Source organism: Rhinoraja longicauda, chromosome 21 (assembly GCF_053455715.1).
Source record: "Rhinoraja longicauda isolate Sanriku21f chromosome 21, sRhiLon1.1, whole genome shotgun sequence".
NCBI lineage: Eukaryota > Metazoa > Chordata > Chondrichthyes > Rajiformes > Arhynchobatidae > Rhinoraja > Rhinoraja longicauda.
The window spans coordinates 35,688,573-35,712,559 of NC_135973.1; the positions used below are offsets into that span (position 1 = coordinate 35,688,573).

Here is a 23,987-nt window from a genome sequence, read left to right on the forward strand (position 1 = left end):
TTATATTTAGATAGCACTCTGATCGATTTGTATTAGTTTAAAATTGGATGATATCAGGCTTGTATATACTGTACTGAAAACCTTTTGCAGCAGAATTCATCCTTCCATTACATTGGCATCTTCACATCATTAGCAAACTTGACATATGGTTGTATATCATAGAGTTGTAGCATCATACAATACAGAAGCAAGCCCTTCGGCCCAATTTATCCATGCCGACCAAGATGCCCCATCCAAACTAGTTCCATTTGCTTATCTATATACTAAAACTCTCGTTTGTTTGTTTGTTTGTTCCTGAACTGCAGCCAAAATGGTACACGATAGTGCGACAATTTTAGGTCCACCTTACTCACCCTTTGGTGCTAATGGAACAAGTTTCATTGAAGTCGGTGTTATATTTTTAGTTATTCACATTTTAAACTTTAAATCTATCTCCTAGGGAAGGAGGGGGGAGGGAGGGAGGGGGTGGAGGGGGGGAGGGGGTGGAGGGGGGGAGGGGGTGGAGGGGGGAGGGATGGAGGAGGAGGGAGGATAAGGGGAGTTGAGGGGGGTGGAGTGGGGGGACGAGAGGAAGGGGAGAGGTGGGGGAGGGGGATGGAGGGGGAGGAGGAGGGGGAGGGGAGGGAAGGGGGAGAGGAGGAGGGAGGGGAAGAGGGAGGGAGGGGGAAGAGGGAGGGAGGGGGAGGGAGAGGGGAGGGGAGGGGAGGAGGGGGACAGAGGAGGAGGGAGGGGGAGGGAGGGGGAGGGAGGGGAAGGGGGAGGGGGAGAGGGGAGGGGAAGGGGGGAGGAGAGGGTGCTGCACAAATGCAGGAGAGGTTTGGGCCCACTTGGTCTAATATCCCTCTAACCTTTCCTATCCATGTAGCTACCCAAATGTCTTTTAAATGTTGGTCTTGTACCTGGTTCAACTACTTCATCTGGCAGTTCATTCCAAATACTCACTGCCCTCTGGGTGAAAAAGTTGCCCCTCAGGTTCCTATTAAAATTTTCCACCCCATCAGAAATGTCTGCCTTCATAAATCCCCCACCCTGGGAAAAAGACTACGTGCATTCACAATTACTATTAAAACACAAAATAGTTGCGCAATAACACCAAGATAAGTGCCCAACCAGTAAAACCAAGCCCTGATATCATCTAAACATCTAAACACTGTGCTGCCCTTTTAAAGGGCACTCAATAAGCTCGAGCACAAAGATTGATCAACAGGTTTAGTGCATGCAATACAGACTAATATACTGACATGGTCCATGAATTGATTAGTGATTGGAAAGCAAAAATAGATAACATATGGAGTGTTCTCAGATTGAGAGACTGCGTTTGGCAGAGTGGTTGAGTGCAGGGCCCAGGTTTTCATGATACATCAATGTTTTGGATAAGGGGTCCAAATAAAATATTTCAGAGTTTGCTAATGATACCAGACAAAGTGGGACAGTGAGTGTGGAGGAGAATGTGAAGAGGTTGTAAGTGTCACTGGGGCGGCTAAGGTGGGTGTGAACTTAGACCTGGTGAGGATCTGGTGATGAAGGTGGGTAGGGGAGCTTGTTGGAGTGAGGTGAATGAAGGCAGCAAGAGAGAACCAGTAAAGGATTGATCTGATTGTCTGAAGAAGGGTCTCGACCCGAAACGTCACCCATTCCTTCTCTCCCGAGATGCTGCCTGACCTGCTGAGTTACTCCAGCATTTTGTGAATAAATACCTTCGATCTGATTGTACACCAGGTTTGCACTCTGAAGATGCTGGAGTAACTCAGCAGGACAGGCAGCATCTCTGGAGAGAAGGAATGGGAAATGTTTCGGGTCTGAAGAAGGGTCTCGACCCGAGACGTCACCCATACCTTCTCTCCAGAGATGCTGCCTGTCCCGCTGAGTTCCTCCAGCATTTTGGGTCTATCTTCGGGTTAAAGCAGCATCTGCAGTTCCTTCCCACACAACAGGTTTGCACTCTGGTTTGGCTGGTGTGGTGAACACCGGGTGGTGAACGATCTCTGTTTCAGTGTAAGAGCAACTTGACATTGGTACCCAGCCTGGGAAGCTGTAAGCATGCGTAGTGCAGGCTCAGCCAACGACCAAAGCCGCCTCCCCCTCACCAGCCCAGCCCCAGTGGGACCAGCAGCCGGCGGCATGGAGTGAGAGAGAGAGAGAGAGAGAGAGAGAGAGTGGAGAGAGCACACAGCGGACAGCAGAGAGCAGAGAGCCGGACCATGGAGATGAAGGCATCGCCCTCAGCCTCCCGGTCACTGAGGAGCTACGGGGCGGTGGAAGAGACGGAGTGGAGCAGGTTGTCGGTGGGGAAAGGCAAGTACTCGCTTGTGGATGGACCAACAGCCCACGGTCCATGCTCTGCTTTACTGTGGGGTGGGGGATTACAGGACCTGCAGAATGATGATACGGTAACCCATGCCCAGGAACCTTGGTTAGTGCTCAGTGTCGGTGCTGGGCTCATGGAGAATCCACCAGCAGCAGTATGTATGTATGTATGTATGAATGTATATATGTATGTATGTATGTATGTATGTATGTATGTATGTATGTATGTATGTATGTATGTATGTATGTATGTATGTATGTATGTATGTATGTATGTATGTATGTATGTATGTATGTATGAATGTATATATGTATGTATGTATGTATGTATGTATGTATGTATGTATGTATGTATGTATGTATGTATGTATGTATGTATGTATGTATGTATGTATGCATGTCATCTCAGCCTGCGCCCTGACCATGTATGTACCCGGGGATAGTGACATTAGGAATATCTGTACACATTACAGAGCAGCGCTGTCAGGCTAGTCTGGACATCCCCACAGCTTTCCCGTGTAGCAGACGGACTTAACCCTAGGCTCAGTTCTTTATTTTTAAATTGCATTGTAAAAATGCAATTAAAATTCTGCTGTTTAAATGTTCATTTCTTTAAGTGGGTTATTTTTGAAACAACAAAGTTTTTAGTGGACATGGCTAATGTTTAGTTTAGTCAACAAGCGTGTTATTATTTTTGCGCCCCGCTTTTTAAACGCATCCATTCATATCCAAATACTCAAACTTAAATTACAGTGCTTGAAAAATGTAACGGAGGATGTTAAATGCTGCCCTATAGAAAAGGCAATAAATTCTGATTAGGTAAATGTGTTTCAGGTTTAGTGCTAAGCTGATGACAAACATATTAAGAAGCAGACACAAAGATAAATAGTGATACATTATTTGTGGGTTTTACAGTCAAGTACAAATAAATTAAAATGCCGGATTAAAATGTCCATAATCATGAGTTTTTAAAAAACAGGTTAGTGTTTTGCCCTGATTCCTTTTTTGGAGCTCGGTACATTCAAGTAATCAGGGGAAATTCAAATAATGGACACATACAAATGAATTTCCAAATTCTTATTCCTTTAATATGCTAGTAACTCAGCCAAGGCGTTTGTTTGGAAGAGTAGGAAGCAGATCTGAGTCAACAAACATTGACCATTTGAAAAGCTGGCAAGCTTCATAAATAATCCATCTAAACAATAACATCGCTAGATGGCTCATTGTAACCCACGCACACTGTGCAACGCTTAAAACAAAATGTGGTCCATATTTCGCTGCTTGGTGAAGATGGCCGTTTTCTAAAATAACATGAATCTTTTTATAACAATAAAGCTTGTTTTTAATGCACGACTGTTATTTTTCCATTGCTATTTATTCATTGGAACAATGAAATGCAATGCATGTAATTAAACACTGCATGTTTAAAATGACCAACTGGAATAAGGATTAATGGATTGCAGTATTCCTGGATGTAACTATTTAAAATGTTAATTGTGTAAGGTGTTAAAACTTGCACATTGTTCCATACAATTTTACTGAATACACTGCTAATAATGTGATAACGAACTTCACATCAGATCTCAGAGGAATGATTCTTGTATAACTTGTATAATTAGAAACGATGTTACAGTAACAGTATGTTTAGTTGATTTATTTTAATGTTAATTTGAATGGTTGTGATCATTCTATGTACTTACTCTCTCGAGACGGTTTGATGACAGTGAAATGTCCTGGCTTTTAAGAAGAGACATTTTTCACAATCTAACTCCTTTAGAATATTCCATTGTGCCATACAATGGTGAATATTTTGATTGACAATGATTAATTGTATTGTACAATCCATTTGGAACAAATGAAACAGTAAAGACAAACATCAATTTGGAATGTGATATGAAAATGTACACCCAAACCCTGTGGATTTAATATATATTTAATCTAAGATAAACATCTCCTTTCTTGTAATATATTAACAGAAAATATACATTTTATAATTTCACTACCTGAACAGGAAATATTTTTATACCAAAATAAACTTTTTTTCCCATAATTAGCCACACACACACACACACACACACACACACACACACACACACACACACACACACACACACACACACACACACACACACACACACACATGTACACACACACGCACACACACACACACACACACACACACACACACACACACACACACACACACATACACATGCACACACATATACACACACACACACACACACACACACACACACACACACACACACACACACACACACACACACACACATGGAATATGCTTGTGTATTCTATTTATATCACTGTAAAGTTCAAAGCTGATAGCATTTCTTATTTACCTCCCATAGTAATTATACATACTGTACATGTAAAACTGCAATAATCTACATTCTGAGCCACATTTATCTTTTGAAGAATAATTTTCAATTTTCTGATATGGTCATCTTTATAAAAAACAGATATTTAGTTTGTGCTTCCTGTTTATGGTACAAAATGGGAATTTGTTGCAATTCTTCGATTTGGAATCACCTGCTAAACGTTTCCTATGTAACTTTCAAAAACTCTATGAGAACAAAATTATGTATAACTGCTTGGTTATAGAACGTAATAAATCATGGTACAAAATTAGATGACCAGCCAGGCAGTCATCTTATTACTCCGAAAAGCTGAATTCTCACCTTCAGTTGAGATGGTTTCTTGTCTAGATCTTTCATCACCTTATTGTGGAGAAGCATTTCACTAACACATGTCTTTATGACCAGTAGAAATTAATAACTTGAGCTTGACAAGACTGGACAAAACTGTAAAATGGGCACATAACATGAAATTCAGAAATGTATAGTAAATAATGAGGATAATAACAGAGCCCAGGAAGACAAGTGTAACCAGTAGACAGACAGACAGCAGGCAAAGAATAGGTAGACAAATTAAGTGATATTTTGTGACAGCAACATTGAAGAGAAGGAATGTTAACATTTTGTAAAGCTCACTTGAAAAATTGTCTCCAGCTTTGTGTAGCATTCTTTAGTCCCATGAAAGGTGGTGGAAGCATATTTAATAGTCTGAAGAAGGGTCTCGACCCGAAACATCACCCAATCCTTCTCTCCAGAAATGCTGCCTGTCCCGCTGAGTTACTCCAACTTTTTGTATCTATCTAATAGTTATTGCATGCAATTCTGGTCACTCCATTATAGGAAAGACTAGACCAAGTGGACCCGTTGGGCCCAAACCTCTCCTGCATTGGTGCACCACCCTGTCCTCCCCCACTCCCCTGTCTCCTCAACCGCCCCTCTCCCTTCCCCCCTCCCTCCCTCCTCCCTCCTCCACTCCCCCTCCCCTCCTTTTAAACTTTAAAATGTGAATAACTTTAAAAATATAAGACCGATTTCAATAAAACCACTTGGATTATCACTAAAGTGACAATGGTGAGTAAGGTGGGCCTAGAATTGTCGCGTTATCCTGTACCGTTTTGTCTGAAGTTCAGTCACAAACAAGATAACAAACGAGAGTTTTAGTATATAGATGTGGAGGCTTTAGAGTGGGCGCAGAAGAGGTTGACCAGAATGTTGCATGGATTAGAAAGTTTCAGCTCCAGGCAGAGGCTGTGACAGAAAGTTTACGAGAAGCTGACCATGATTGGAGACCAAATATTCCAAACTATATGAATTTTGATCAGAGAGGGAGAACAGGTGAATTATTTCCATATTAGAAAGACAGTCTTCAGTGAGGTTTAGTATGGAGTGGAAACTGAGCTGTGTACTGCCCACCCTCTCTTCCACCCCCACCACCCTCTACAATCAGTCTGAAGAAGGGTCCCACCCCTGAAATATCATCCATCCATGTTCTCCAGAGATGCTGCAAGACCTGCTGAGTTACTCCAGCACATTGTGTTGTTTGTGTAAACTGGCATCTGCAGTTGCTTGTTTCACTCTGATAGGACCGTCTGCTTTAGAACAGATGTTGAGAGAGACCGTACCAGATTCAGCAACAATCATAATGAACCCATTTCAGCAATGAAGGAACCAGAATTAATTTACTATCTGATAGAATGGGAAATTCTTGCAAATAGTAACTACAAGAAATTGAATTTGATATTAAGTTTGAAAGGGCAAAGGATTGTCATAAACCAAGGGTTTATATTTTGATAGGACTGATTTTGAAGAATTGAGGAGTACATTGCATGCAATAAGCTGGGCAAAGTTGAGCTAGATCAGGAGCCAGTGACCTATTTGAGGGTTACAAAATCACCGCATGTCTTGGGAAAGCAGAAACTGCTTTTGTGGTCCTTCTGACACGATCAGCAAATTAATTAAGGGAAAAAGATCAAGGGAAAGTGGGAACCCAGCTGATTGGAAGACTTTGCTTCTATCCTGGGGAGAGAAACAAAGTAACAAGGGGTACAATATGGAATCTGAGGGAAAATCTCAGGTCGTATCAAGCCAACAGAATGAATCGCAGCTGGCACCTTGTGTTGGTCTTGCAGTCACACCTACATTCAATGACAACACCGTTCCTCATATCCCCCAATACTCCGTAGAAGGGTCTCGACCCTGAAACATCACCCATTCCTTCTCTCCAGAGATGCTGCCTGTCCCGCTGAGTTACTCCAGCTTTTTGTGTCTATCTTCGGTTTAAACCAGCATCTGCAGTTCCTTCCTACACATTGTCCCACCACCATGGTACAAGTAGAGAGGATGCAAGCTCGTGTTAGGCCATGAGCAGTGCTGGGCCTCTGGCAGCCTGTCCTGTCAAATAACTTTCTAATGCACCTCTGGTGATCCGAGATATTTAGAAATAGTTGAAAAATATTAAAATAATTAAAACAAAACTTGTTATAAGAAGTTTATAAGAAGGGCGGCACGGTAAAGTTGCTGTCTTACAGCGCTTGCAGCGTCACAGACCCAGGTTCGATCCCGACTACGGGTGCTGTCTGTACGGAGTTTGTACGTTCTCCCCATGACCTGCGTGGGTTTTCTCCGAGATCTTCGGTTTCCTCCCACACTCCAAAGATGTACAGGTTTGTAGGTTAACTGACTTGGGTTTGAATACTTGGTATAAGTGTAAATTGTCCCTAGTGCGTGCAGGCTTGTGTTAATATGTGGGGATCGCCGGTCGGTGCGGACTCGGTGGGTCGAAGGGCCTGTTTCCGCACTGTATCTCTAAACTAAAAAACGGAACTAAAGTTGTTAAAACACATTAACCATGTAAATTAATTAGAAACATGAATATTATTTTGAATAAAGTGAAAGAATACCCAGCCATTAACCCGGCAGAGGTCAGTGACCCCTTTCAGATGAATGAGACCACAAGAGATACAGCTGGGGTGAAGCTGAAGTGCCAGGAATGAAATATAATTGGCCTGTCAGCTCAATACTCTATGGATGTCCCTGAACTCACTGGTGAATGTGGTGGAGTTGCAGGTCAGTGGCACTCCTATCTGGTCTCTCGTGCATTCAATACTCTGCACCACACAGGGCCAGATGTAGTCAATGCCAGAACATAATGGACCTGTCAAATTGTGATTGTAAAATCGAGTTTCACAGGGGAGGAAGAAGGCAAATTGATGCTGAAAGGACTGGACAAGCTAGGTGTAGGAAAAATGTTCCCAATGTTGGGGGAGTCCAGAACCAGGGGCCACAGTCTAAGAATAAAGGGAAGGCCATTTAAAACTGTGGTGAGAAAAACTTTTTCACCCAGAGAGTTGTGAATTTGTGGAATTCTCTGCCAAACAAGGCAGTGGAGGCCAATTCACTGGATGAATTTAAAAGAGAGTTCGATGGAGCTCTAGGGGCTAGCGGAATCAGGGGATATGGGGAGAAGGCAGGCACGGGTAACTGATTGTGGATGATCAGCCATGATCACAATGAATGGCGGTGCTGGCTCGAAGGGCCAAATGGCCTCCTCCTGCACCTATTTTCTATGTTTTATATGTCTAAAAGGAAACTTTTAAATAGATCATTAAATCTTTGTGGATTTAATACAAATTTAAAATGAAAATATGATCCTACCCATTGAGTCCATCAGGGCAGCAGGAGCTGTGTCATTCCTCCAGTCTCTCTTACCACCTCACCTCCAACTAGCTTCCAGGTGGAGAGGAGCTAACAGGATAAATGAGAAACTGTTCCATCCACATTACCTCCATTCCAGACCAACATCATGCCAAAGGCATCTGAAGAATGGTTTCAACCCGAGACGTCACACATTCCGTCGCTCCAGTGGTAGACAATAAACAATAGACAATAGGTGCAGGAGTAGGCCATTCGGCCCTTCGAGCCAGCACCGCCATTCAATGTGATCATGGCTGATCATCCACAATCAGTACCCCGTTCCTGCCTTCTCCCCATACCCCCTGACTCCGCTATCTTTAAGAGCTCTATCTAGCTCTCTCTTGAAAGCATCCAGGGAATTAGCCTCCACTGCCTTCTGAGGCAGAGAATTCCACAGATTTACAACTCTCTGACTGAAAAAGTTTTTCCTCGTCTCCGTTCTAAATCGCCTACCTCTTATTCTTAAACTGTGGCCCCTGGTTCTGGACTCACCCAACATTGGGAACATGTTTCCTGCCTCTAACGTGTCCAATCAATAGACAATAGACAATAGGTGCAGGGGTAGGCCATTCGGCCCCCTTCGAGCCAGCACTTTCATAATCATATATGTTTCAATAAGATCCCCTCTCATCCTTCTAAATTCCAGCGTATACAAACCTAGTCGCTCCAGTCTTTCAACATATGACAGTCCTGCCATTCCGGGAATTAACCTAGTGAACCTACGCTGCACGCCCTCAATAGCAAGAATGTCCTTCCTCAAATTTGGAGACCAAAACTGCACACAGTACTCCAGGTGAGGTCTCACTAGGGCCCTGTACAACTGCAGAAGGATCTCTTTGCTCCTATACTCAACTCCTCTTGTCATAAAGACCAACATGCCATTAGCTTTTTCATTGCCTGCTGTACCTGCATGCTCACTTTAAGTGACTGATGAACAAGGATGCCCAGATCTCTTTGTACTTCCCCATTTCCTAACTTGACACCATTCAGGTAATAATCTGCCTTCCTGTTCTTACCACCAAAGTGGATAAACTCACATTTATCCACATTAAACTGCATCTGCCATGCATCTGCCCACTCACACAACCTGTCCAAGTCACCCTGCATCCTCATAGCATCCTCCTCACAGTTCACACTGCCACCCAGCTTTGTGTCATCCGCAAATTTACTAATGTTACTTTTAATTCCTTCATCCAAGTCATTAATGTATATTGTAAATAGCTGCGGTCCCAGCACCGAGCCTTGCGGTACCCCAGTAGTCACTGCCTGCCATTCTGAAAGGGACCTACTCTTTGTTTCCTGTCTGCCAATCAATTATCTATCCATGTCAGCACCCTACCCCCAATACCATGTGGTCTAATCTTACCCACTAATCTCCTATGTGGGACCTTATCAAAGGCTTTCTGAAAGTCCAGGTACACTACATCCACTGGCTCTCCCTTGTCCATTTTCCTAGTTACATCCTCAAAAAATTCCAGAAGATTAGTCAAGCATGATTTCCCCTTCCTAAATCCGTGCTGACTCGGAACGATCCTGTTACTGCTATCCAAATGCTGTGCAATTTCTTCTTTTATAATTGACTCCAGCATCTTCCCCACCACTGATGTCAGGCTAACTGGTCTATAATTTCCTGTTTTCTCTCTCCCTCCTTTCTTAAAAAGTGGGATAACATTAGCTACCCTCCAATCTACAGGAACTGAACCTGAATCTATAGAACATTGGACAATGAACACCAATGCGTCCAAAATTTCCAGAGCCACGTCCTTAAGTACCCTGGGATGCAGACCATCAGGCCCTGGGGATTTATCAGCCTTCAGTCCCATCAGTCTAGCCAACACCATTTCCTGCCTCCTGTGAATTTCCTTCAGTTCCTCCGTCACCCTAGGATCTCTGTCCTCTAATACATCTGGGAAATTGTTGGTGTCTTCCTTAGTGAAGCTGCCTGTCCTGTTGAGTTACTCCTGCCTTTTGTGTCTATCATGCCAAAGGCAGTGATTGAGCGGTAGTGCACAATGACTCTTGTGAATGGACAAACCATAAGGCTGACCCCCAGGTTATAGTCAACTTGCTCACTGAAGCATATGAGAGAAATGGGTGGCACAGTGGCACAGCGGGTAGAGCTGCTGCCTCACAACGCCAGAGACCTGGGTTTGATCCTGACTATGGGTGCTAACTGTACAGAGTTTGTACGTTCTCCCCGTGACCTACGTGGGTTTTCTCCAAAATCTTTGGTTTCCTCCCACACTCCAAAGACGTACAGGTTTGTAGGTTAATTGGCTTGGTATAATTGTGAATTGACCCTAGTGTGTGTAGGATAGTGTTCATGTGCAGGGATCGCTGGTCGGCGCAGACTTGGTGGGCCGAAGGGCCCGTTTCCGTGCTGTATCTCTAAACCAAACTAAATGGTCTTGTGTGTGATATCAGCAAAACCAAGCACCTCTGTCAACCTTTCCCCTCTGTACAGTGCCATCTTCAACAACAAAGGTCCATGGCCATTCCCTGGAATATGTAGACCACTTCCTACATTTTGGTAGCTGCCTCACAACAAAGGCAGACACCAGTGATGAATGTCATCTTCAGTGTGCTGGCACATCTGAAGAAAAGAGTATTTAAAGATCTGAAACAAAGCTCAAGGTCTGGTGGGCAGCTTTGATCCCGACCCTTCTATAAAAACATTACCTACAGCGTGCATTTCAAAGCACCAGAGAGAAGTCATTACTGCTTCGTCCACCAGCAGAATTAATGAACCAGTGCCAATGTCCCAATCTGCAGCACACCGTGCCTAATTACATTCGGTTGGCTCAATGCCACGTTGTCTGCCTGTCCAACAGCAGACTTCCAAACAGGTCCCTATCCGAACTTCACCAAGATGAGAAATTGCAAGAGAGTAGTTCAAAGTTCAAAGTTCTTCAAACTTCTTTCACTAAATGTAACAGCCCCCCTGACTAACGGGGATCCTGGCAGCTTAATTTCCCAAATGGCAAAGATTTTGAATGCATTTTACAACATCAGGTGCTTTGTATGAGAGCAGGCACCACAACTAGCTCCCTGCCTGCTCCATCAAGCACCTCCAGGTTCACCTGCAACACTGCCTTCCACATTGCCTTCATCAGCCTCCTTGGCACCAACATAACTGGAGCGGAAGAATGTTACCCTTGTTCCTGAGGGACTGCGTAAGAAGAGGAAGATTGCTTAAAAAGACACAGGAATATAATTAGATTCTCCAAGTAATCAATGCTATTACTTATTCTCATACTTTTTTTCCTGACGTATAAAGAGGTCCTAATCCTCACTGAGTTTATGCTGACTCTCAGAGCAGCCCCATCAATCCTGTTCCCCCACTTATTGAAAGCACCTACCACCAGATACAGGAACAGCTTCTTCCCGCTGTTATCAGACTAGTCCTCACTCAAATGGTCCTCTGAGAAGGTAGCGCTAGCCCTGATCTTCCAACCTACCGCATTACGGATGTTGGATATTATCTCTGCAACTGAAATGCTACAATTCTACAAAACTCTGTATTCTGCCCTCTGGTATTTTTCTCTTTGCACAACCTGTTGTAGTTGTGTAGGAAAATAACTGCAGATGCTGGTACAAATCGAAGGTATCACAAAATGCTGGAGTAACTCAACGAGTCAGGCAGCATCTCAGGAGAGAAGGAATGGGTGACGTTTCAGGTCGAGACCCTTCAGACTGATGTCAGGGGAGGGGGCGGGACAAAGATAGGATGCAGTTGGAGACAGGAAGACAGTGGGAGAACTGGGAAGGGGGACGGGAAAGAGAGGGACAGAGGAACTATCTGAAGTTAGAGAAATCTACCTGTTGTATTTGTGCATGGCTTGATCGTATTTGTATTTAGTACTAGACCAAGTGGACCCGTTGGGCCCAAACCTCTCCTGCATTGGTGCAACACCCTGTCCTCCCCCACTCCCCTCTCTCCTCAACCCTCCCCCCCCTCCCTTCTCCCCCATTCCCCCCTCCCCCTCCCCTCCTTTTAAACTTTAAAATCTGAATAACTTTAAAAATGTAAGACGGATTTCAATAAAACTACTTGCATTATCACTAAAGTGACAATGGTGAGTAAGGTGGGCCTAAAATTGTCGCGCTATCGTGTACCGTTTTGGCTGAAGTTCAGTCACAAACAAGATAACAAACGAGAGTTTTAGTATACAGACTAGAAAAGAGGGCCCGTTGGGCCCGTCCCCACACCCCCCATTCTCACTCCCCCAGCCCCACTCTTACTCTCCAAGTGTGCCCGTTGGGCCCGGAAAAGAGGGCCCGTTGGGCCCGTCCCCACACCCCCCATTCTCTCCTCCCCCAGCCCCACTCTTACTCTCCAAGTGTGCCCGTTGGGGAGGGCCCGTTGGGCCCGTCCCCACACCCCCCATTCTCTCCTCCCCCAGCCCCACTCTTACTCTCCAAGTGTGCCCGTTTTTTTTTTTTTCCTAATCAGATGTTTTTTTTTTTTTTCCTAATCAGATGTGCAGTACTTTGGTCAACGTGGGTTGTTTTTAAATGTGCTATACAAATAAAAGTGACTTGACTTGACTTGACTTGACTTGCAATAACAAAAAAGACTTCTTGGAAGCTTTTCGAAACAATGTAGCCGCCGTCACAAGCTGAAAACTAAATCCTTGCTGAAAACTAAATCCTTTTCTGGAAACTTTTGGAAACAAATGTAGCCCCTTGAAGAAAAGGGTTAGAAATGAAAAATTTAAACTTTAATATCTCTCTAGCTTTAAAAAGGTAGCTTCAATTTGAACGAAAGTACTTACAATAGTTGCCCAGGTTAATGGTGAATACGGCGGTACAAAAATCGTAGCGCTTTGGTGTACCGTCTAGGAGGAGTAGGGTTTGTAAGTAATCTTCCGTACATACACATATACATACATACATACGGAATGTTGGACCGCAGAGTTTTAGTATTATACTAGAAAAGAGGGCCCGTTGGGCCCGTCCCCACACCCCCCATTCTCACTCCCCCAGCCCCACTCTTACTCTCCAAGTGTGCCCGTTGGGCCCGGAAAAGAGGGCCCGTTGGGCCCGTCCCCACACCCCCCATTCTCTCCTCCCCCAGCCCCACTCTTACTCTCCAAGTGTGCCCGTTGGGCCCGTCCTCCTGATCTGTGTATGTCAAGTGACCACTATAGCCTTCATTCTTTTTTTTTTTCCCTAATCAGATGTTTGTTTGTTTTTTCCTAATCAGATGTGCAGTACTTTGGTCAACGTGGGTTGTTTTTAAATGTGCTATACAAATAAAACTGACTTGACTTGACTTGACTTGCAATAACAAAAAAGACTTCTTGGAAGCTTTTCGAAACAATGTAGCCGTCACAAGCTGAAAACTAAATCCTTGCTGAAAACTAAATCCTTTTCTGGAAACTTTTGGAAACAAATGTAGCCCCTTGAAGAAAAGGGTTAGAAATGAAAAATTTAAACTTTAATATCTCTCTAGCTTTAAAAAGGTAGCTTCAATTTGAACGAAAGTACTTACAATAGTTGCCCAGGTTAATGGTGAATACGGCGGTACAAAAATCGTAGCGCTTTGGTGTACCGTCTAGGAGGAGTAGGGTTTGTAAGTAATCTTCCGTACATACACATATACATACATACATACGGAATGTTGGACCGCAGAGTTTTAGTATTATACTAGACCGAGTGGGCCCGTTGGGCCCGTCCTCGTAGGGTTTCCATTGTAACCGGGATGGGAGGAAAGGGGGAGGGTTGGGGGAGGGAAGGGGGAGGGAGGAGGGGAGGGAGGGGGGAGGGAGGGGGGAGGGGAGGGGGGGAGGGGGGAGGGAGAGGGGAGGGAGGGGGGTAGGGGTGAGGGAGGGGGGAGAGGGGGGGATGGGAGGGGGGAGGGGGGAAGGGAGGAGGGTAGGGGGGGAGGGAGAGGGGAGGGAGGTTGGTAGGGGGGAGGGAGGGAGGGGGACCTCCCCTTTTCCCAGTACCCCTCTTTCCCCGTTGGGCCCGTCCTCGTAGGGTTTCCATTGTAACCGGGAGGAGGGGAGGGCGGGAAGGGGGAGGGAGGGAGGAGGGAGGTGTGGAGGGAGGAGGGGAGGGGAGGGAGGGGAGAGGGGAGGGAGGGGGGAGGGGAGGGAGGGGGGTAGGGGGGAGGGGGAGGGAGGGGGGTAGGGGGGAGGGGGAGGGAGGGGGAGGGAGAGGGGAGGGGGGAGGGGAGGGGGAAGGGGGGAGGGAGGGGGACCTCCCCTTTTCCCAGTACCCCTCTTTCCCCGTTGGGCCCGTCCCCGTAGGGTTTCCATTGTAACCGGGAGGGGGGGAGGGAGGGTGGAAGGAGGGGGGAGGGGGAGAGGGGTGGAAGGCTGGAGGGAGGGGGGGAGGGAGTGGGGGAGGGTCGGATGGAGGGAAAGAGGGACGGGTGAGTTAGGGGCTGAGTGGTGATGGAGGTTGGGATTGAAGGGGGAGAGAGTGGGGATGGAGGTGGGAAGGAGGGGGGATGAAGAGGTTGAGGGGGGAAGTGGGACCTCCCCTTTTCCCAGTACCCCTCTTTCCCCCACCACCAAGCCCCCACCGCAACGACCCCTGTTGTCCCCCTCCCCAGTCCCCATTCTCAGACCCTCCCCATTCTCTTGGAATAAAAAAATACTTAAAAAAAAAAAAGTGCTTTTTAATTGCTTGTTTTGAAACATTCGCGGTTAAGTGCTTTTTAAAAAAACATTCGCAGTTAAGTGCTGGTTTTGAAACATTCGCGGCTACTTAGTGCTTCTGTCAGCTGCTTTTCAAAACAATGTTGCAACCATCTCACACAAGCATTGGGAGGATGGGAGGGAGGGAAGGGGAGGGAGGGAGGAGGGAGGTGTGGAGGGAGGAGGGGAGGGAGGGGGGAAGGGGAGGGGGGAAGGGGGCGGGAGAGGGGAGGGAGGGGGGATGGGATGGGGAAGGGGGGAGTGAGGGGGACCTCCCCTTTTCCCAGTACCCCTCTTTCCCCGTTGGGCCCGTCCTCGTAGGGTTTCCATTGTAACCGGGAGGAGGGGAGGGAGGGAAGGGGGAGGGAGGGAGGTGTGGAGGGGGAGGGAGGGGGGAGGGGAGGGGGGAAGGGGGGGAGGGAGGGGGGTGGAGGTGGGAAGGAGTGGGGAGGAAGGGGTTGAGGGGGGAAGGGGGGGGAGGGAGGGAATAGGGGCCCCATGCTGATCTGTGTATGTTAAGTGACTCGCACAACTTTAAAAAACTGGCAGTTGCTTTTCGCAACAATGTTGCAACCATCTCACACAAGCATTGTGACGTCACAAGCTGAAGACCTTGAAAAAAAAGGTCAGAAAAAAAATTATGTAAATTTAAAGTAGTAAACACCCAATAGCAGCCGCTTGTCCATCGCGAGCTGATCTCTCATTGGTGCACGGGTGCCATTGTGACATCACGCGCTGAAGCCCTTCAAGAAAAGGGTTAGAAATGAAAAATTTAAACTTTAATATCTCTCTAGCTTTAAAAAGGTAGCTTCAATTTGAACGAAAGTACTTACAATAGTTGCCCATGTTAATGGTGAATACGGCGGTACAAAAATCGTAGCGCTTTGGTGTACCGTCTGGGAGGAGTAGGGTTTGGCCCCTTCAAGAAAAGTGTTAGAAATGAAAATTTAAACTTTAATATCTCTCTAGCTTTAAAAAGGTAGCTTCAATTTGAACGAAAGTACTTACAATAGTTGCCCAGGTTAATGGTGAATATGGCGGTACAAAAATCGTAGCGCTTTGGTGTACCGTCTGGGAGAGTAGGGTTTGTAAGTTATGGACAGAAACTCTTCGGAATCTTTGCGTACATACACATATACATACGGAATGTTGGACCGCAGAGTTTTAGTAGTATATAGATAGACTAGAAAAGAGGGCCCGTTGGGCCCGTCCCCACACCCCCCATTCTCACTCCCCCAGCCCCACTCTTACTCTCCAAGTGTGCCCGTTGGGCCCGGAAAAGAGGGCCCGTTGGGCCCGTCCCCACACCCCCCATTCTCTCCTCCCCCAGCCCCACTCTTACTCTCCAAGTGTGCCCGTTGGGGAGGGCCCGTTGGGCCCGTCCCCACACCCCCCATTCTCTCCTCCCCCAGCCCCACTCTTACTCTGTCCTCCTGATCTGTGTATGTCAAGTGACCACTATAGCCTTCTTTTTTTTTTTTTTTTCCTAATCAGATGTTTTGGGTTTTTTTCCTAATCAGATGTGCAGTACTTTGGTCAACGTGGGTTGTTTTTAAATGTGCTATACAAATAAAAGTGACTTGACTTGACTTGACTTGACTTGCAATAACAAAAAAGACTTCTTGGAAGCTTTTCGAAACAATGTAGCCGCCGTCACAAGCTGAAAACTAAATCCTTGCTGAAAACTAAATCCTTTTCTGTAAACTTTTGGAAACAAATGTAGCCCCTTGAAGAAAAGGGTTAGAAATGAAAATTTAAACTTTAATATCTCTCTAGCTTTAAAAAGGTAGCTTCAATTTGAACGAAAGTACTTACAATAGTTGCCCAGGTTAATGGTGAATACGGCGGTACAAAAATCGTAGCGCTTTGGTGTACCGTCTAGGAGGAGTAGGGTTTGTAAGTAATCTTCCGTACATACACATATACATACATACATACGGAATGTTGGACCGCAGAGTTTTAGTATTATATAGATAGATGATTTAATTTGACTGGATAGCCACAAACAAAATCTGTTCACTGTACCTTGGTGTACATAACAATAATAAACCAATACTGATAATGATTATTTCCTGGTTCTCTCTTGAATACCTATTCACCAACCCCTCCCCCCACCCCCTCTAATTCTCTGACCACCCACCTACACGAGGAGCAATTTACAGTAAACAATTAACCAAGTAACCCTCTTGCCGTTGGGATGTGGGAGGAGACTGAAGCACCCAGCCAAACCCATAGGAGAACATGCAGCAGAGTTCATGCCAAGAGCTGATAAACAGCCCAATTCTCTGCAGCACCACTGCACTACTCATTTGGAATGGTGTAAATTTGTGGAATTCTCTGCCACAGAGGGCAGTGGAGGCCAATTCGCTGGATGAATTTAAAAGAGAGTTAGATGGAGCTCTAGGGGCTAATGGAATCAAGGGATATGGGGAGAAGGCAGGCACAGGGTACTGATTGGGGATGATCAGCCATGCTCACAATGAATGGCGGTGCTGGCTCGAACGGCCAAATGGCCTCCTCCTGCACCTATTTTCTATGTTTCTATGTAAATACATCTAAAAAAAAATGTCAATTATAAAGAAACATAAAACTGGTTATGTGCTTGTAATTTTGGTGCCAGAAGCATGAGACATGATTGTGCTGACAATTGATAGACAAAACCAACAGAGAAGTCAACCAGCTTAAATATAGAACATGAGTGAATGTTTAAAGAACACAAGTCAACAATAATTAAATATCATAGTGCACTTACGGTCACAGCTAAATAATAAGGCTTCACTTAATAATACTCATTACTTCCAGATGTTTGAAAGCCAACAAAATAAGATGGATACAAAATGCTGGAGTAACTCAGCGGGACAGGCAGCATCTCTGGAGAGAAGGAATGGGTGACATTTCGGGTCGAGACCCTTCTTCAGACCAGTCTATCTTCAGTTTAAACCAGCATCTGCAGTTCCTTCTTACACAAAATAAGATGGATTGTGTATTACATAACAAAGTAATGGAAATGAATTGGAAATAAGTAACTAAAGTGGACAATTAGAAAGCACATAGATGTTACTAATGTAACACGGTTTTAGAATAGTCTGCTGAGCATGTTAAACCGGTTCGTCCGTACAACGAGTGGCGTGGAACAGCACAGGAACAATGCCGGTGCTGACCAAGATGCCAAATTTAATTAATCCCCTCTACTTGCACTTTGATTCATGTCCCTCCATTCCCTGCATGTTCATATATCTATCTAAATGCCTCTTAAATGTCACTATCGTTTAAGAGGCATATCCCCCTCCTTGGCTGTGCGTGTTCCAAACACCCATCATTCTTTGTTGCAAAAACATGCCTTGCACATCTCCTTTCACCTTAAAACTATGTACTCTATATCTGACATTTTTACTCTTGAGGCCAAAACTCTGACCCTATAAAAGCCTCTCATCATTATCTAAACTTCTGTCAGGTCTCGCTTCAGCCTCTGATGCTGCAGAGTTTATGCAACCTCTCCTTATAGTAATATTCTCTAATCCAGGCAGCTTCTTGTGCATCCTTCTCGAAGCCTCCATATTCTTCCTGAATGAGGTGACCAGGACCTCAGCTCGATGATAGCTGCTCTACACTTCGACTATTTTTACCTGTCCTTTGTCATTTCTCACTTGTTTGATAGAATTCCTGCCCTCTATCCGAGGCAGGTGGGTTTATGTTTAAACATCTCTTGAACTCAAACATTTTGGCTGAAATTCTATCAAGAGAGCTTTTGTTTGTGATGTTTAATTCTGGCCCTTTTTATTCTCTTGGGTGGATGCAACTAAACAGGTGGTAGAATGTTAAAGGTGGTAGAATGGTAAACCCATGATTTGGCCAATATTCACACCAGCTGAAATCAAAATAGATTATTTGACCAAATCAAACATCCAGATTTCAAAGATGACTTTCAAAGGAAAAATGATTAACTATTCATTGTGGATGGACACAAAAAGCTGGAGTAACTCAGCGGGCCAGACAGCATCTCTGGAGAAAAGGAATAGGCGACGTTTTTCTCCAGAGATGCTGTCTGACCCGCTGAGTTATTCTAGCTTTTTGTGTCTATCTTCGGTTTAAACCAGCATCTGCATTTCCTTCCTACACAACTATTCATTGTGTTTATCACATTAGATTTATAAAATCATACTTGGTATTTCAAAAGTTTATTTCACTCAATTATTTCATTGTTTACATTTACACAAAAATCCTACATACTGTCAAGGATAATATTAATTCTTGTTTTTCATTGTTCTTTGAACATGTTACACGTTGAGGGTTGGATCTGCTTTCTGTTTGTTTTGTTATTGTCTTCCAAGCTTGGTTTTTATTAACATTTTGTTCCAAATACAATACAAGTTTTATATAAACTTAATATTTAAGGAACAGCAATGAACAAAGAATTGAGATCAAAAGTGAAAATAATTTTATTTCACAAGCAAGGTAAACGATTTCAAAGCTGACATTAAAAGTATAAATTTTTGCCTGAAGATATTTTGTAATTTAATATCTATAACGTTAATACATTATAAAATATCTTAAGGCTAAAAATTATACTTTTAATGTCAGCTTTGAAATTGTTTACCTTGCTTGCCAAATAGAATTATTTTCACTTTTCAACCAAATTTTTTATTGACTGCTATATTGATGTAGATTTTACATTTAAATTGTCTGATTATTTTGTTAGTGTTGAAATAAATGTACACTGCTTCATTTTGCGTTTAATTGGCAACACCATTTTACATTTGGAGCTGCTGAAGTGTTCATCACCAGTTAGCGCTGTCTTTGTTTTTTATACAGTGATTCCATTAAGGCAAGCATTTGCAACATAAAGAGGCAATTACAGCTGCAGGCATTGCATTAAATTGAGTACTTTGTTGTCACATGTGACAAGTCACAGAGAAATCCTTTGCTTACATACCCAAGGTATGCAAACGGTCGCCATGTAAAGGGCGCTGACAAAGTTACAAAGTATCCCATGCCAGGTCCAGCGATAGAAACATAGAAACATAGAAAATAGGTGCAGGAGGAGGCCATTTGGTCCTTCGAGCCGGCATTCATTGTGATCATGGCTGATCATCCACAATCAGTAACCCGTGCCTGCCTTCTCCTCATTTCCCTTAATTCCACTAGCCCCTAGAGCTCTATCTAACTCTTTTAAATTCATCCAGTGAATTGGCCTCCATTGCCTTCTGTGGCAGAGAATTCCACAAATTCACAACTCTCTGGGTGAAAAAGTTTTTTGCATGTGTGTCATCACGTTGCGATCTCAGAATGCCTCAGAAACATTGCTTCTAATAAATTATTTCCAAGACCTCGTCCTGTTGTTCTATAGACAAATGCAGTTGCAGGCATTGCGCAAAGCTGGAGCCGACGGGCAACAGATAGATGTGGTATACCTTAAACATGGGGGTGAGGTGGAGAAGTTGCTAAAGGCATTGGCTAATTTCTATCCCTTTTCAATATACTTACATGGCAAAGCTTTGAGGCACCACAACATTAGAGTAAGTGGCGATGGCTTATCAGAGAATAATAGCCACTTTGTCAATGATTTTCTGCCTCTTACAATAATGTACAGGTGCTCCATCTGAATTGACCTGAACATTGGAGAAGTCAAATCACGTTGTGGAGCATCTTTACGTGCTTTGCCATGCAATATCAATAAAGCAGAATTGTAAAGATAAACGATGAACTTGGTTCACATCTATATACTAAAACTCTCGTTTGTTATCTTGTTTGTGATTGAACAACAATTTTAGGCCCACCTTACTCACCATTGTCACTTTAGTGATAATGCAAGTAATTTTATTGAAATCGGTGTTATATTTTTAAAGCTATTCACATTTTAAAGTTTAAAAGGAGGGGAGGGGAGGAGGGAGGAGGGAGGGGGAAGGGGGAGTGGGGGAGAAGGGAGAGGGATGGGGGGTTGAGGAAAGAGGGGAGGGGGAGGACAGGGTGCTGCACCAATACAGGAGAGGTTTGGGCCCAACGGGTCCACTTTGTCTAGTGTGTTATAAAATTACATAACAACTGGAGCTCAAGTAAACTAGAGGCATGGAGCCGTAGATCACGGAGTCAATCTTACTTGTCCATGCCAACCAGGTTGGTACCTAAGCTAGTCCGATTGGGCTGCATTTGGCCCATGTCCCTTTAAACTGCTGAAAACACCCACTAAATTAATGTCCCCTTCCGATCCAAGCTATTTCCAGACCAAACCCACTCTTTGTAATCTAATCCAAATAGGGTACATTCAACCAAAGCAGCACTCCCTCAGTACTTTACTAAAGACTCAAGCCAGCTTGTGTACTGGTGTAGACTTGAATCTCCCAGTGGTGAGGCAGGGTTAACAGATCTATCCATCTTAAGGTGATCATTCCAGCACTAAATGTAAGTTTTGAAATTCCATGAATAATAATGGGTTTCGAGGAGTTTTAGAAATGCCATAATTGGTGAAATGAATGGTTGCAAAAGCTCCAGCCCTGCTTCCAATACCTTTATCTCAGCCAAGCTCATCTCCAAACTTGTGGAACTTGGAGCTAGCGCTCTCCCCTGCAACCGGACCCTGCACTTCCTGACCAACAGGCCACAGTCAGTGAGGATATGTGATACATCATCCTCTACAACACTCCTCCACACTGCTGCCCCACAAGGATGCATTCTCAATCCCCGACTATACTCCTCATGCACTCATGACTGTGCAGCAATATAGCAAATCAACTCAATGTACAAATTTGCAGTCAACACCACTGTAGTGGGCCGCGTATAAATAACAATGAGCTGGAGTACAGTGATGAGATTAAGAACCTCATAATCTGGTGCCAAGCCAACACCCCGTCCCTCAGGGTCAGCAAGTCAAAGGAGATTGCGATTACGTCGCTTCCTGAAGTCAGTTCACAAACCCTGGTAAACATTGAGGGTGCCAAAATAGTTCCAAGTTCCTGGAATAAATAGCACCAGCAATTTGTTCTGCACCAGCCACATCAAATCTAAGGCCAAGAAAGCACAGCAATGCCTCTACTTGCTTAGAAGGCTGAGGAAGTTCGACATGTCCCCAACAACTTTCACAAATGTCTATATTTGTGAATATAGTTGTAGAACTATTGTTCTACATTGTAGAAAGCATTTTATCGGGAAGCATCACAGAATTGTTTGGGAATAGCTCCATCCAAAACCGCAAGAGATTGTAGAGTGGGAAAGAAAACTGCAGATGATGGTTTAAATCGAAGGTAGACACAAAATGCTGGAGTAACTCAGCGGGTCAGGCAGTATCTCTGGAGAGAAGGAATGGGTGACGTTTCGGGTCAAGACCAGGGTCGGGTCAGTCTGAAGAAGGGTCTTGAACGGAAACGTCACCCATTCCTTCTCTGCAGAGATGCTGCCTGACCCGCTGAGATTGCAGATTTGTGGATGATGCCCAGACCATCACGCAAATTAACCTCCCTTCCATTGACTTCATCTACTCTTCACGTTGCCTCGGAAAGGCCGCCAGCATAATCAAGGACTAGTCTCACCCCGGTCACTCCCTCATCTCCCCTCCCCATCAGGCAAGAGATACAGAGGTGTGAGAACGCATACCAGGACCGTTTCTTCCCAGCCGTTATCAGTCAACTGAACGGTCCTCTCATCAGCTCGCGTGCAGTTCTGAACTCCCATCTACCTCATTGGAGACCTTTGAACAATCTTTTATCCGGATTTAGCTTGCATTAAATGTTGTACCCTTTATCTTTTTTCTGCAGACAACTTGATTGTAATCATATAGTCTTTTCTTTGACTGGATAGCATGCAAACAAAATCTTTTCACTGTACCATGGCAGTAATAATCTTTTCACTGTACCGTGACAGTGAAATCTTTTCACTGTACACGTGACAGTAATAAACTAAACTAAACTAAAAGTCTAAACTCAGCACCCGAGAGGAAACGGTCCGGAAATATCCTGCAGTGAGATCAGGGAGGGATGCTGTTAATTTGTCCGCTGCTGCTGGCTTTGATGCTGCTAGAGATTGGAAAATGCAGCACATGGAGCAGTGGGGAATTGGGCTCCAGGGCAGAGAAACTGAAGTGAGATTCTCATCTCCTCTCCTCAGTCTCAGGAGAATTTTAGTGAATGGAAGAATGACCTCTTAATTAAACTTCAATCTACAATCGGGCTCCATGTCAAACACTGAGGTCATACTGCAATGTTCATAGACCCATGACTGAAAAATTAAAAATTAAACGAATTTTGTGAATCAATCGGGCATCAATTGTGAATCTGAGGCAGGTGAGAAGCCCCAGACAGTCACCTTCACAATATTAGAGAAACCAGTTTGACTAAAACCTAACAATGCCATGGAACGTTATTTAATTTTGCCTCTTTATACAGTGATTTTGGGGCAATAAATTACACTGAGCCTAGCTGTCCGAGCTCTTATTACCACATTGCAAAGTTTCTGTATTCAACACAGTTAGCATGTTGATGGAAAAATTGGCTTCATAGACAATCAGGGGGCTTTGGTGCTTTTCCTAAATATTCAGTTAAGTTTAGAACAGGGGGTGGTCAGAAATCACATGCCTCTCCTCCCTGCAGTCCCCAGAAGGTGTCGATGTAAACACTAGGAGAATATTCTATATTGGACCTCAGATGCACTTAAGAGGAAATAAGTTTTAGTAAAACTCATGCACCATCTTCTTTCGATAAACACACAGTGGCTTCTTACTCTGGGGCAATTTGTTGGGATTGTGGATAATCTGCATCGGTTCCAGTTCTGAGGGATGAGAGATGTTTGTACTGGACTCTTAACACGGAGTTGCACCACATGGACTTGACAGAACAAAGTCTTAGTGGCAAGTAGTTTGATTGATCGTAGATAGACACAAAAAGCTGGAGTAACCCAGCGGGACAGGCAGCATCTCTCGAGAGAAGGAATGGGTGATGTTTCGGGTCGAGACCCTTCTTCAGACTGGTTAGGGATT

General features: G+C 44.4%; 1 protein-coding gene across 1 annotated transcript in view; it reads left to right on the top strand.

The window, feature by feature from the left end:
• Window positions 1-1,959: 1,959 nt before the first annotated feature.
• Window positions 1,960-23,987, top strand: part of LOC144604144 (bMERB domain-containing protein 1-like) — a 68,864-nt gene continuing 46,836 nt past the window's right edge. Inside the window, exon 1 of the mRNA XM_078418331.1 lies at window positions 1,960-2,295. Coding sequence (XP_078274457.1) covers window positions 2,202-2,295 — 94 coding nt within the window. The 5' untranslated portion in view covers window positions 1,960-2,201. The remainder of the gene's footprint in view (window positions 2,296-23,987) is intronic.